The sequence below is a fragment of the Gallus gallus genome, chromosome 27, assembly GCF_016699485.2.
Source record: "Gallus gallus isolate bGalGal1 chromosome 27, bGalGal1.mat.broiler.GRCg7b, whole genome shotgun sequence".
Taxonomy (NCBI): domain Eukaryota; kingdom Metazoa; phylum Chordata; class Aves; order Galliformes; family Phasianidae; genus Gallus; species Gallus gallus.
Window position 1 is genome coordinate 4,910,997 of NC_052558.1, and position 15,105 is coordinate 4,926,101.

The window sequence follows — 15,105 nt, forward strand, 5'->3', positions numbered from 1 at the left end:
AAGATTTTCTGACCCAAACCCACCCTGTGTTGGTTTAAGGCCATTTCCCCCGCCCCGCCACCCCCAGCCCGGCGCTCAGCAGGCGTCATGCTGCTCCTTTACAAAAGAGCCTTTATTGGTTGTGCTGCTCACCAGGATGCAGTCATAGAAAACAATCAGAGCTTTGTCCAACGCGCCCGGGGTGGGCACCGCGGTGGGACCGATGCCCGGCAGCTCCGCTGCACCGTGCGGGCCTGCAGCGCCGCGAGGAGCCCGCGGGGCCGGGACACACAGCACAGTGCGGCCACGGGCACGGGTCAGGGCCGTGGGGTGGGGAGGGCTGGGTGCGTTAGACAATGAGAGGGAGAACGATCTGAGAGGAAAAGCAAGTTTATATACGTGGTTATGTCAGCAGCAGTCCCGGCTGCGCGGGGAGGAGCAGGGCCAGAAGGAAAGCGGCACGTAGGGCAGTGCTGAGCAGACGGGATGGGCGCATCCCACCCTCCCACGTCCACCCGCCCCGCTGCACCCACAGCTCCCAGCAGAAGCTGTGGGGCCGCAGCCTCCTGCCTGCTCCTGCTCTGCTGCCGCGGGGCCGCGCCGTGCGGTGGCTGCGTGTGAGAGCAGCGTGGGCCAAGCCGGGCAGTGCTGTGGGGCTGCGTGTGATCCTACAGCAACAGAGCAAAGCCACGGGAAGTGGGAAATGGGAGGGAAGTGCAGGACGTGGGCGCGAGCCCGAGCCGCGCTGGGACCCCCGATGGAAGGAGATGCTCAGAAATGCTCAAGATGTGGTGCTGGACCGGTGTCAAGGCTGCCCGCTGGCGGCCGGGTGCCCCCCACAGCACCGGCACAGCCCAAATTCCTCTGGCAACGTGACGCAGCTGGAGTGGGCTCCTCTGGCACAGACACCCACACCCACCCTCTCCCCGACCGGTGTGCTCTCACTGCCCACCGACGGTGGCACGCGCGGGAGGTGGGGAGCAGCGTCCAGCTCTGCACATTCCCTGCCCAGCCGGAATTCAGGCAGCTGGGATTTAACCCGAGCTGGGGAGTGTGAGCCCACGCCGCTCCCGCGATGGCAGCGCTGTGGGATGAGGCAGCGGCCGCAGGCTGTGAGGGCTCTGCAGTCCAGGTTGGCTTTGTGGTAAAGCTGTGCCGGCTCCGCTGCAGCAATCTGGTCCTTGGGAGGAAAGAATGGAGCAGACCGCCTGCGTGCCACGTGGCCGCCATTACATCTCAGCTCCACCATTACATCTGACGGGATGTGCTCGATTCTTCCCTCCCGCAGGCTGGGGTGCATTGCAGACCCTGTGCTCCTCGGGCGGCAGCTTGGATCCCACGCATCCTGCTGTCTGCAGGGACAGCCGCTCAGCCTGGCACAGGGAATTGGGGCCTTGTGGGCTAGGCAGGCATTCTTGACACCAGGTCTGTGCTCACAGAGGACACTTGAGCGTTTCGGTGTACGGCTGTTATCTTGGTTTTAGCACTCTCCAGCTGGGCTGGGTCCCCGTGGCTCAGAGCCCTTCTCCAGGTCTGGGCTCTGGAAGGCTCTCACGCAGCTGCGGCAGGAATGGTCTCCAAGGGTGATCTGACAGTGTAAGAAAAACAGTCCTGTGTTCCTAACATTTCTGTGTGCTAAAACTAAAATATAAAATACACCTTGTCCTAGCAGGCAGGGGTCGGCATCGGCTCTGCAGGGTAGTAAAGATGCTGTGTACACTTCCCCCAGGGCACCGGGGCAAAGAGGGATCTCACGATGTGAATGGTTCCGTCTTCAGCCATCCATCCGAACCTTTCCGTGCTGCTGCCTGCCCTACTCACTGTCGCTCTTGTCCACCAGTACCGCGTCAGACTCCTCTGTGATCTCCAGCAGTGTGTGCATCTCAGGGCTCTCCCCACGCATCAGATCCGAGTTTTCTCCCTCCTCTCCACCCACCTCCACCAGCTCCGTGGCTTTTACTTCCACCTCGCCCTCTCTAATTTTCTTGACGTGGAAAGTGAAGGGTGGCACTTTGTAGACGGCTGTCTTGGACCTGGCATAGATGGTATGGTCAGGGGTAAAAGACTTCCTCAGCTTGTCTCGAGAAGTCTTCATCTTCTCTCTCCTTTCATTAGTCACAATCTTGGTGCCCAGCTTGTTCATCCTCTTCTCCAGGTTGTGGCGGGTCTTCTCTAGGTTGTGGCGGGTCTTCTCCAGGTTTTCCTTGGTCTTCAGCTTTGTCTTTTCCATTTTTTCCTTCGAGAATGCCTTCTTAAAGTCATCCACTCTCTTCATGCCGCTCCTTTTGATGCGCTCTGCCCGTGACTCCTCAATAATCTCTTCAATCTCCACCTCTTCATCAGAGGAGAGCTGGATGTGATCCTCCTCTGCATGGTCCTCACCTGCAGGCACCTCCTCACCTTCACCTTCCTTCTCCTGCTTTTCACCCTCCTTCAGAGACTTGCTGATGCTCAGTTTGGATGGGAGCTTCACTTCATCCTGCAAGACACAGAGCGGAGCCAGTGAGACACACACCCACCTCGGCAGCCCTGCTCAGCACTGAGCAGAAGCACAGTGACGACTCATGGTGGAACTCCGGGCTCCTGCCACACAACTCGTTCATGTACTTACACCAGTTGCAGAGCCCTGGTTGCGTGGCTGGGACCCCATGGAGCAGCCGGGAGAGGACGGAAGCTGTGCCTGCTGTGGACACGCAGGTTTGTTCGCACCCAATGCTGACAGCTGCACCATCAGCACTCAGTTTCCCAAGTGTTGTTTTCATGGCGCTGTGCAGGCACTCAGCTGGGCCAGGCTGTGAGCTGCAAGCTGACCTGCTGCTGCCTCGGCTGCCTCAGCAGGCACTGGGCACTCCGATCCTGCTCGCTGCTGGAGCTCCCTGCTGGGCAGCAGTGGTTTGCCCTGCCAGCCGCACTCCTTGTCCCCCTGTGCCTTGCTTAGAGCCTTCCCTGACCTCCTCTGGGGCTTCCCACCACCTCCCTACTGCCTCCCAGTGCCCACCCAGCACTGGGCCACAAGCGGCAGCCCAGCTGGGGCCCAGGCTTTCCCAGGTCCTGCAAGGAGATGATGTAGGGCTGGGACAACTACCAGGGCACAGCATGTGGGCATTTTTGCCATTTCACCACTGTGTTTTTCCGAGCCTGTATCTGAAGGAGGCTGAGACACATCCTGACACACACAGCGGAGCTACGCTGTCTTTCCTGAGGACTAAAGGCAAATTCATTCAGCTTCTCCACTGCCCTGGGTCAGCCAAATCTGTGATCTCTGTGGCAGAGGACAGGCATGTGCACAGGAGGGGCACTGGAGCCAAGAGAGGGGCACAGGCCTGGGGTGGGATTGGTTTTCATCCGAGCAGCACATAGCGTGCGTCCCTGGTGCAATGAATCACCACTGCCTTCCCAGGACGGGCTGGAAATAGCCCATCACTGTACAAAGCATCGCAGCTGTGGAGCTGCAGCACACAGCTCCGAAATTTATGCCCAAGTTGTCTTAACCGATGGAGCCAGGAGGGAGAGGCATGGAGTGCTGTGAGGAGCACAGCCAGAGAACCAGCAGGAACGAGGCACAGCCGTGCAGTGGGAACACGCACAGAGCACAGTGCACTGGGCTGGGGCTTAGAGAAGGCCATGGGAAAGAAGGACCCACAGGTGCTACTGCCAGCCCTGGGGACAGCAGCTTCAGAAGGAAAGGGCTGGGGTCCAAACACAACACCGGCTGTAGCTGCCGCATCACTCTGCCTGCAGGCTAATGAGCAGCGCAGATGTGAAGAGCCAGGACATCCCAGTGTCACACAGCTGCTGGGGACAGGGCCTGGAGAGGCACACTGGTTCCATGTATGTTTCTGTGCGGGTTTTCTTGGGTGGCCAGGGACCTTCTGATGTCTTCTGTGACGCTGGGAAGGACTGCATGTTTGCCACCTGTGCACCACTGCTGCTCTGACAGGATGTGACAGGTAGCTCTGGTGGTTTTCTCATCCCCCCCAAGCACAGGACAGCACTGCTCCTCGAACAAGCAGAATTTCTGGAACTGAGAGGGAATCTGAACAAAATGGTGTAAACAATGGAAAATCACTTCCACAGAACACCTGGCTGAGCGAAATCACCGCAGCGCGGCTCTGCTGGACCAAAGGTCCCATTCCTGGGCTTTGTCAAACAAAAAGCTGCAAGGGCCAAGGCTCTGCCTCCCCTGAATTGCTGCTCAGGCCTCAGATAAACTCTGGAGGGTGAAGCAGCCCGCATGTGTTTTCTCCATTTGACATCTCCTTCAGGAGAGAACAATGCTCGTGCTCTCAGGAGGGCTGGGAAAGCCCAGAGCCAATGTGCCCCTTGAGGACAGCAGGACCACATTCTGCACAACACCTGCAGGAGAAATCCCCAAGACCTATGGAGACCCTGCTCTGCCAAGAACATTGGGAACTGCAGCACTTCCTTCCCCCACCTCAACACAATGGGACAGAACAAAGGCATCCCCTCTCCCCTGGCACCAGTGCTGGAAATGACCACATCCTGCAAACCCAGATCCTAATCAGGCCCTGGTTAACTCCCAAGCCTGTGTGTACAGATAGAAATGCCAGCACAAAAACTCCCTATCTGTCCATAGGTAACTGCCTTCCCTCTTCTTATAACTGCGCTTTCCAACATAGCAGGCTGGGCTGCACCAGCAACACTCCCCAGTGACATTCGCACCATCTGCAATGCCCTCACCAGCATGGAGGCATCCACCCCACCAGGTGCTGGGAGCAGCTCTTGCCTTGCTGTTGCACCTAAATTCCCCCAAACCACCCTCATTCTCAGGCTGCCAGCCCTCACCCCCAGCCCAGAGGCTCCCCTGACTCTTCCTCCATCTGTAGATCTGTAGATAACCATCTGGAGAACAGCCGGTGTGCTCCCAGCACTGTTTGATTTGGGTCACTTTCCTGACTTAAGGCCCATCTGCACCAGGCAGCACTCCTGCTGACACAGCAGGCTCCAGCTGAGTGCAGGACAGCCCTGGGATGAGCAAACAGCTCTGAGCATCCCCAGGCACTGCCCAGGGGCTCCTACAGCACACGCAGGCAGAGCAGTGCAGGTCCCAGCCGTCAGAGTGCTCCCTGCATGTCTGCCTGCAGACAGGGGAAGTGGGGCCCCATCAGAACAATCCCGAACCGTTCCGGCTTTGCAGGCGGCTGCTGTGCAAATCCCTGCTCAGGGCACAGCTCTGTGCTGTGTACGCTTTGTTCCACTCGTGACTTATCCAGATGAGGCACATTTTTAACAGCAGGCATTCTAAGCACTCTATTTTTACTGGGAAAACACTGACCCCTGGAGTGGGAGAGTCCGAAATCCTGGCTCTTGGCATCCCCACACACTGGGGTGTTCAAACAGTCCCTCCCCATCAACAAATGCAAACCAGCTATGTTCCCTGTGCCTGAATCCAGTTGGCACAAAGACAAGATTTCTCAGATTTTTATCTCAACAGAAGAAAAATCCTCCTTGCTCTGTACACAGAGTGCAGATCCACCCAACAAGGGCAAGTGGTGGCCGTGTGCTGAGCCAGGCCATCAGCCTCCTCTGAGCTGGGTGCACAGAAAGGCTCAGCTCCAGCCCCTGCTGGATCGTTCTGTGTTTCTCTTGCCCCACACAGCGTGCCACCCCCACCCGCCCCCAGACCTCAGGAGGAGCTGTGCTGTCTCTGTGGCACAGTGTCAGCTGTTTGGGGCTGGGAAGCAGCACTTGAGGAGATTCCCTGCTCAGAGCTGATGGGAGCCTGGAGAGGTACCCAGGGGCTGAGCTGCCCTACGCTCCTGCTGCAGCAACACAAAGCTGCTCCATCTGGGGCAGAGCAGCGCCTGCTTTGCTGTACTAATGGGGCTTTTATCTGTGTTTCCAAGCTGAGTTCCCTTGCAATGAGTCACCCCGCCAGCCCCTTTATGGCCATACACACACTGCCCGTTGCTACAACACGAGTAAATACTTCCCTTGTCAGGGACAGGCCAATGAGGCACAGAGCCAAGCTGTGTTCCCAGCCCAGCCCAACTCTGCAGGGATTGCAGAATCACCAGCAGATAAGAGGAACACTCCCAAAACTTGAGAGGGGCTCCTGGGCTGCTGTTGAATAGAGGATCTCATTATCACCACAAAAAACAGTCCCAGGACTCTCACCACTCTGATCTCCAGTTTGAAGGTTTAATGGAGCTTTTTTCACACTTGCATGCAACTCACACCTGCAATTCATTCTGTTCAGTTATTTTTACACAACTGTAACAGCACAAACAGTTGAGTTTGGTTGACATGCAGCCATACCATGCACAACATGAGCATTCACATCCCCAGCTTCTCCCCTGACCAAAAAGGGCCAATGCTGGCCAGGCCCAAGCTCAGTGTATGTCTGTGCCACGCCACCCCCTCTGCCTGCCCAGGGCACTCTACAGCCGAGGGAATTGGGGCAGGAATGCTGAGCACCCTGGCAGCAGGCAGCTTGCCAGGGCAGAGCAAGCCCTGGAGCAGGAGCAGATCTGTGCTCCCACAGCCACATCACCGTCTTGGCCTGCTGGCCTTCAGGGATGCTGTGCAGCGCTGAACCTGTGTCTGTGAACACAGAAGGAGGATACAGCTATTCCTGTGTAGCTGCAACATGTCTGATAAGCACCCACAGACTGAGAGAACCCAGGGAGGTATGGATGCCTCCAAAGAGAAAAGCTGTGCTTTCCGTTTCAGCATCTTTGCCTTTGGAGATTATAATTCCTGTATGGCTGTACCACAAATGATAACTGCTTAAAAAATTTGTATCTTTTCGCTGTCCTTGAAAATGAGAATTTTTCACTGGCAGCTTCCACTGATCCTCACATTCTCAGGTTGAGTTCACCTTTGCCTGGCTCTTTCTGGGCCTTTCTACTGGAAAAAAAAAAAAAGCCATAAAGCACAGAGTTTCCAACAGAGCGGCCCTGCAGACATGGTGGGAGTCCACCTGCGGGCACCCGGAGCTTCAGACATCATCTCCAGCAGCCCCACAGCACAGCACTGTGCTGATACCTGCAGCCCTTATGGCCTGAGAAAAGGGGCAGGCAAAGCCATGAAAGTCACTGCTGTCTGAAGTTTGCAGCAGAAGCACAGCTCCCAGCGAGCAGAGCCCGGCACTGAACAGAGACAGGTGCTGCTATGTCCTCATGAGGCAGGTTTAGTTCTGTATCATGCAGCTTTTGCTATTTAAAACAATACGCCTATAAACTCAACTCTACAGCAAGTCTGAGGAGGTAGGTGCTATCTGGTCTGTATTTCAGAGGGAGAAACTGAGGCTCAGAATGCTGCAGGGTTTGCCCAGTCACAGTGCAACTCTCAAAGCTATCTGCACTGCCTGCAGCCCTTTGTGCAAACCAAAGAGCAATGTCTCCCTCCTTGCTCACAGAGGCAGCATAAAACAAGTCCTGTAATGCCTGCAAGAGAATTACAGCTCCTCACCATCCATTACAACCCTGGCAGCAAGCAGCAAGCAGTTAGTCAACAAGCAGAGGCATTTCTGCCAGCTGGAAGCATCAGCCCTGCAGGGCTAAATGCTCACAGCAGCCGCAAACAGGCGGAGAACACAACGGCACTACAATCAGCAGCTCTCAGAGCTTCAGAAGAGGTTCAAAACAATCTTCAGGGATTCCCCTCCTGGGGCCCTACGGCTGCTGCCTCCTCTCATGTCTTCTGATGATTTGGGCCACGGCACTTTGGGCAGCGCGGGCGCTGGGAACTGCTGCTGGAGACGGCTCAGAGCTCTGCCGAGGACTCAAAGGGCACTCTCTGCTTCTTCTCAGGCTGAGGTGAGGAAAATGGCATTTCAATGGCCGGCAGAATGAAGCGTAATGAAAAAGCTTACCTATTCCCCACTGGCCAATCTGATCAGGAATGATGACAAGCATCATCCAGATTAGTAGAAGAACAGGCAGGAAGAAAAGGCACGGTGGTGTGATTTAGTAAAGGGAGAAGCTAGGTAGGAAATTTTGACAGCAAAGGCAATCTGCAAAGATTTATGGGAAGGAGGAGTATCCTCCTATTCACAGCACACCCTGCGAGGTGCACGATCCCTCCTGTGGTTTCAGATACATTCCTGCTGAATGCTGCTGTGGGGTCAGACTCTCCATACTGCAGCTCACAGAGTGATCTGACGCCAGTTATGATGGAGATCTCTGTTTTGTTCTCATGAAGATGAAAGCAGAATTTGCTTCTGTGTGTAAGAACATGAGAAGAGAAAGATTTTAAGTCTACGTTTGCTAACAGATACACAAGCTGGAAAGATCGAAAAAGCTGGGTACGATTCCAGAACTCCATCTATTCAGCTCTGTCAAAGCACTGACAATACCCTGAACCATCCCTACAACACCAGCAGCTCAGACACCCACATCAGCCACCCAGCAAATACCTCACCCAGCATCAAAGCTTTTGCTAAATGTGTCCTGGGGACATTGGGTGGTTACTCAGAAGCCTTAGGGGCAGCTGACATACATAATTAACCCTTTACATTCACAGCCTTGGGTTTGGCTCTCCCGTTCTAAAGGTTGGACAGACTTTTGTTCCAGCAGTGTCAGGAGAGGTGCAGAAAGCGGAGCTTTGACTCCTTGGCACAGTCAGAAGTCACCAGAAGGCTTCTGCAGAAACAAAGATCTAAAGTACAAAGGGGAAAAAGCCAAGTGCTGAAGGGATGAAGTGGTTCCTTCTCAAGCAGTACCTCCCTGACTAGCAGAATCATTTTATCCTCTGAAATTCTGTGTCTTGTACAATCTTTTTGGCATCATTTTCTAGCAAACACATCTAGTCACATTACCTCCTGGAAACTGTCTCTTAAAAGGCCAAATATTCTTCATTAGCTGTTGAGAATGGGCAGCTTGGTACAGTCACTGGAGTTAGTTCAAACCCGATGGTGAAGAGACAGGGAGGAACAGTGCAGGACGTCCTAGCTGAGGAGGAGGCTGTTTGGAAGAATGCTTTTGCCTAACAGTGAGTCAGACGAAAGGCAGGACTGCAGGAAACAGCCAAAGAAACAAAAAAGTCTTCTTTTTTCTTTTCTTTTTTTCCGCTGACAGAAGGAAAAGGGTTTGATCCCATTATCAGTGTTTGCACAAGTGCTCCTCCCGGATAAACCTGTCCCAACTGATGAACAACCCCACAGCTATTTCTGAACGGCAAACCAATAAAGGTGGAGTTTGCATTACAGATGATATGCAGATACATCAGTGCTGATACTGACATTTGCATCCTCAAATAAAAGGCACTGGCTAAACATCCTGAGACTTTTTATTCTAAATATTTTGTTTTCCCTCACTGACATTCAGCATCTTTGTCTCCGGTCCCTGTCTTATCTTGCAGCTGGACAGCGCTGGATAAGATCTTGCAGAGCCAAGAGGACCTAAAACAGGTCCTGTTCCCAAGCAGGACACACGAGGGCTAAGCCTGCTGCCTAGCAGCATTGAGCTTTACATTGGGCACAGGCACATCACAGTACATCAGAGAGTGGAAATTGGCCCTTTGCTCTGAGAGAATTTATTGCTGCACAGCTCACTATGGAACTACAGCACTGAGAGGATTTCAGCAAACATTGGCTGCTTATAAATAATATCTGAGCAACGAAATATTAAAGCAGTTGATTCTGAGCCGCAACAGAGAAAGCCATGCTCCAGAACTGCCTTTTGGTAGAAGGAGTGATAATCTGCACTAAGCAAAGTCCTGGGAATGGGCTGTTACCATTCAGGTGTTGCTCAGAGGCGCAGTGGAGGAGGCACAGCCTCCCACAAATTATTATTTTGAGATTCGTGTAATTCAGTAACATGCAGAAAATAGAAAGGAATCTTTGCACGTTGAGATGTCAGCATGGTGCCCCTCACAATGGAGAGAGAACACAGCCTGAACTCAGGGCCTGCAGCCCAAAGGAAATGACTCAAACTGTTTTTCCCTCCTTCCCATAGGATGGCACTTTCCCACCCCTCCAAGAGCAGCAGGACAGAAGTGAAGATGCCACAGTGCTTTTTCTCTCCACCTGCAGCACTGCCCACGTGGAGCTGCTGGAGGGCACAGGGATGCTCAGTGCCTTTCATTCTGGCTTCCGACTCCACCGCCGCAGTGCGTGGGTTTGAAATTTGTCCCTCCTCCCCAGGATCTTGCTGCTCCCATCCGTATAAGGCCTACTGGAGGCACAAAAGCCAAACTGTGCTATTTATACCACTGCTAGCAGCCCTACCTACCCTGCTCATTGTACAGACCATGTGCATTTTCTGCCCCGGCCCTTTCCCAGAGCAACTCCATTCCATGCACAGCTCTGGGCAGCTGTGCAGTTCACCAAAGCGTAGTGAAGCCCCACAGGGGTTTCTGACCCCTCAAAGCCATCACAAACATCCTTCTCTAATAATGAAGCTGCCCATCATGAGGCAGACTGTCTCTAAAGTTTGGCTCCCATGTAAGTCTCCAAATAAGGGACCAGCACGTTTTAGAAACACCTGATACGTCTGCTGAGTGCTGCAAGCACTGTGGCGTCTGGCTGTAGGAAAAACAGGCATTGGCATTTGAAGGAATAAATTTAATGGTAAAAAAAAAACGTTTGCAGGCAATATCCAATGCTTACATAATACTGACATGTGCTGCTCGTCAGATGAATGGGGCACACTGTGCTCCAAGAGCTCTCTGCCATTACCTAACCATGAACTGTAGTAACCAGCCCCATTGCTTCTATCTGTAAACAGGAGCTCTGGGATGAAGTCACCTCATTTTGCTGTATCCGACTCAGTTTGATGTGGTGTGCTGATTTAAGTAAGACGGGAGCCCAGGGCAGAAGGCAGAGAGGCAGCACTGAGGAGCTCTGTATGCGCTTCCAATGGGGCGCACACAGCCATCTGACATCCAGCTTTTCAGGAAGGAAAGTCCTGTTCACAACAATACTGAACTTCTGCTCAAAGGAATGTCTGACTGCCAGCCCCACTAATTCTGAAACCAAGCAGACAGAAGTGCTTCAGGATCAGCCAGCAGCTCAAGCTGAAGAGCATTTCATTTTCTCTTCCTCCTAACCTCTCCCCTTGCACAGCATAACACTTGCGTGCAGTTTGACCTCTTCTCTCAAGGTGCCCATTTGCACTCCTGAAATAGTCCCTTCCAGAACTGCTGGAGACGCAGCATTCCTTGCTGAGAGAATAACAAAAGATCTATAATCTGTAACTGCTGATTTGTCCTTAGCACCTTTTAACTCTTCACAACACAGAATCGTGCAAAATTAAATCTGTGCAAAACTGCTTTTCTGTTCAGCCATCTTAGAAATAGCCATCACTGCTTCATGTAATACTTTGTGTCTCTTCAGATGAGTTTCTCTCCTGTTATCCAAAAGAAAACACTGATAAATCTTTGCCTTTTTATCCATAGCCACTGGAAATGCAGTTACACAGGAAAGTTAATCACAGTTTTCCAAAGGCAGCTTTCCCTGAGCAGTCCTGGTCTCATTCACCATGAGGGAATTAATTAAATCAACACGAGAGAACCTCACTTAGACCCTGATGGGTGCTGGGTCTGAAGAAGGGAAACGCTGAATTAGATGGGAGTGACTTTGTAATGTGGCTGTTTGCTTTTATGGTAAGACACAGCTTGGAAAAAACAGTGTAATTTCCACATGTAAACCCCCACAGTGCAGTCCATCGAGTTTGGGCTTTACGGACTGTTAATGCATTGCAAAAAACTTCTTGATTATTAAGACTGAGACAGAGGAGGATATTAGTAAATGGAGGGAGAATCAGAGGGGTGCATACAACAAACAGCACAGTTTGACAGAAGTAAAGCAGCAGGACGTCGTCCCCGTCGAGTAGACACCTCTGCTATGTGCACTCACGACCATCACTTCTGTCTGCGTAGAGTTTAACCATTTCAATGCATTGGTATTATCCATTTTGCATAATCACAGCAGCAAATCCTCATCACTAATGTGCCCATGATTACCAGCTGTGAAAAAATACCCCAATGAATACGTTGAGACACAGAATTGTATCCTGATGCTCTGCATCTGCTGTGCAGCTCCCAGCGTCAGCCTGTCCGAACTGTCTGAAGAACACCACCTCTGCATCACAGCCACATACAAATCCCATTAATACTTTTCCTCCCAGGAAAAACGAGGCAAAACAAAAACTCCCACCCCAGAAGCAGGATTTCCAAAATCCCCCCAGATGTTTGACTTCTATAGAATGTTTCCACCAGAAAAGGAGACTGTGACATGCAGCAGTCAATTTTCTCTTGCACCAACGCCTCCTGCCCAGTTTTCTGTACTGTTAAAATTACACGATGAACTTTTCATGGAGTTCAATCTACAGGTTAATGCAACGGTTAAAGAACTACCTGTTTTCTATAGGAGAAATATTAGCTCCTGTAGCTTTGACAGGCTGCAGACTGATACAATTTAGAGGTGTTTTCTGCTGAGCAAAACTGCGTTTCCATCACTGCATGCAGGGAGGGGTGGTTACACTGCTGCAGAGGACCACAGAAACACCCCACACTTTGAGGCCATTCCCTGTGCTCCAAGGATTGCCAGCAAAATTCTCACTGCAGGGATCCATCTTTGCACAGCAACGCATCACAGGAGTGCTACATCTGCAAGTCCTTTTCCTAATGCACATTAATCTTAACATGCTCATTTCTTTCTAGAATTCACACATCAAAAACCCACAGTGGATTTTTTTTTCCAGTTAAGTTGTTCCAGCCCCGTTGTGTCAGTGTTAGTTTTGCCCCTGATGCCCTTCAGAAGTAAAACTGTGTTTTTTAAATTCAAAGAAAAATTTTACTCCTATTCATGAGCAGCAATAAACTGAAAGGAGCAGCCCACAGAATGACAAGCTGCAAATATTTCGGATGCTTCCCATGGACTCAGCAGTTTGCCAACTTCCTACCTATTTCCATAACCCACACGGAATGTTTTCTGAAACAATTTCCTTTGCTCTTCTCATTTTGCACCGTTTGTTGCCTCTGCAGCACCTCCGGGGTTCCCTTTTACTTCTCCATGGGTAAGTCTGTCCTCCTCAAATAGCCTTACATAAAAAGTGTGCAATAAATAGAGATACAAAACTGGTCAGGTTGCCTGTAGGGTCTGAGTATGCTCAAGTATTTCAGTCTTTCATGCATGATAAAAGTACAAATGCTTATGCTCTGAATCAGAGTTGCAGAGGCCTCAGTACTTGCCAGATTCCTGAGCTCATTATCATCAGCTCTCCCTTCAGACACTGTGGTAAGGATTGTTGCCCATTTTGTTCTGGTTTTCAATCTCTCTGTGATCAGCAGTGGACATTTCTCTATTTGTCCCTGACACTATTATCAACCTCAAGGCTCCTAAATGAATCATTAACTATTTCACTCACTTTTTTCCATGGGCCAATACTCTTTGCTCTGGTAAGGAGGACTGACTCCAGACAAGGAAAAGAGACATAAACATATTCCTTTTTCTTCTCTTCTTTAAGATTAAAGGAAAAATCCACCCCTTGACACAAGCTATGAACACCAAGCAAACCAAAGCTGTTACTGTAATCAGACAATTAGAAGACTCAGGATGTGCAGTTCATGGTAAAAAGAAAGTGGAAATACATACAGGCACAAAGGCAAAGGCAGACCCAAGGATTTTTGCGCTCCAAGACCTGTTTGGTGTTTCCCCTGGTGTGTGTCTGTCCTGGCAGTGAGGTTAACCCCATGCTGGGGTTACTGTGCTTTGTTGTAAGACGCGTGTCACAAACAGGAAACATTATCGCTCTCCCTGTAGATGATAATTTTGTAGCCTCTGACTACAATAGAAGTTGGCAGGTGGATTTACCATAACCCCCCCATAACACATAGCATTCCTGTCCCTTTTTCAGTTAACACTACATCGGGTTATTGTAATACTTCAGGTCCTTCACAGTAATTGCTTCAGGGCATTCCCACTATCTTCATTAAAACTCCTGTTAAGAAAAGCAGCAACTCTATCTTAGAACACACAGACAACATTGAAACATGAATGAGAGCTACTCCAGACCCACGTTCATGTGGAACACCAGCCAGGCAGGGGAGCTTGGGAGAGGAATGGACCATGCAGTATGTCAGAACCAGTAGGAATAAAAACACCCACCAACACAACACACAGAATTCTGCTCCTTACCTGGTAGATCATGACTTTGAAATTTCTGCGTTTCAAGAGCTCCGCTTCGTTGGCCTCCAGCTTCTTTATCTGCCCTGCCTGCTTCTCCAGGTTCTGCCGAACGGTCTTCACGTTGACGCTCACCTTACGCACTTTTTCCAGCATTTTGTTCACGGTGTTACTGGTCGTGGTGTGAGCTTTTGTCAGCTTGGTTAACTCTCCTTGGATGCTGACCACCGCACTATCCATCTCTTGCTGTCTCTCCTCCAGCTGTGTTTGGGTCAGCTGGATCTGATCCACTGCTCCGATGATCTTGTCCAGAAGGGTCAGCACCATCACACCATTGATCTGGTCTGACTTGATGGGCTCTTCGGGCATTTGCTCCTCAGAGGCCTCAGAAGCAGTTGGTGGTTCGATAATTTGCAAAGTAGTATCCTCCATGATCGCTGAGGAGTCCTGGCTAGGAGAGCCCAGAGAAAGTGCCACTGCAGGGAGAGAGCAGGGAAAGCTGAACCCGAGCCTCAGCTAAACTCTGTGCTGGGAGACACGCCAGAAATGGAGAGCACAGTGCGTGGATGTCTGTGCTGAAATTCAAATGGCACAGCTCTGCAAAGCTGTCCAGTGAAACTGCCCTGCAAAATTTTCCAGGCTTGCAGGTCATTGGCTGACTCCACCTCAGATATATAAAAGGAGCCTGCTGCCAAATGCCTGATGACCCACCCTCTCTGAAATGATTAAAATAGTTGGAGGGCTGGCGATGGCTTTGCATGCAAACACAGGCACAGCTCAGCAAGGAATGCAAAGCTCTGAAACTCCAACAGCCTCTCCTGTATAATAAGTCTAAAGGCATTATGTGCAATGAGAGGAAAAAACAAAAACATGGAGCAAATGGCGCGGGAAGCAGCTGGAAAGAAACACTACAGCTGTATACATTAAAGGAACGCTGCTCTAAACAATTGCACACGTTCAAGTTCAGCTGGAAAATTCAGATCTTTTGCCAACTGTTGGCATTTTTACCAGTACTTTGAGAGCTTGGTTTTCAA

At 51.2% G+C, this 15,105-nt stretch overlaps 1 protein-coding gene across 2 annotated transcripts; it reads right to left on the reverse strand.

Annotated features, from left to right (window-relative positions):
- Positions 1–97: 97 nt before the first annotated feature.
- Positions 98–14,662, reverse strand: PTRF (polymerase I and transcript release factor). Of its 2 annotated transcripts, none has more exons than NM_001397414.1 (2): positions 14,084–14,662; positions 98–2,458 (listed from the first exon to the last, which is right to left on the reverse strand). In NM_001397414.1, exons 1-2 carry the CDS (start codon positions 14,501–14,503, stop codon positions 1,793–1,795), a joined length of 1,086 nt encoding a protein of 361 aa, NP_001384343.1. In that variant the 5' UTR covers positions 14,504–14,662; the 3' UTR covers positions 98–1,792. The 2 variants fall into 2 exon arrangements, with proteins under 2 accessions (NP_001384343.1, NP_001384344.1); NM_001397415.1 differs by lacking the exon at positions 98–2,458 and adding an exon at positions 6,129–7,755 and having other exon boundaries at positions 14,084–14,646.
- Positions 14,663–15,105: the final 443 nt, after the last annotated feature.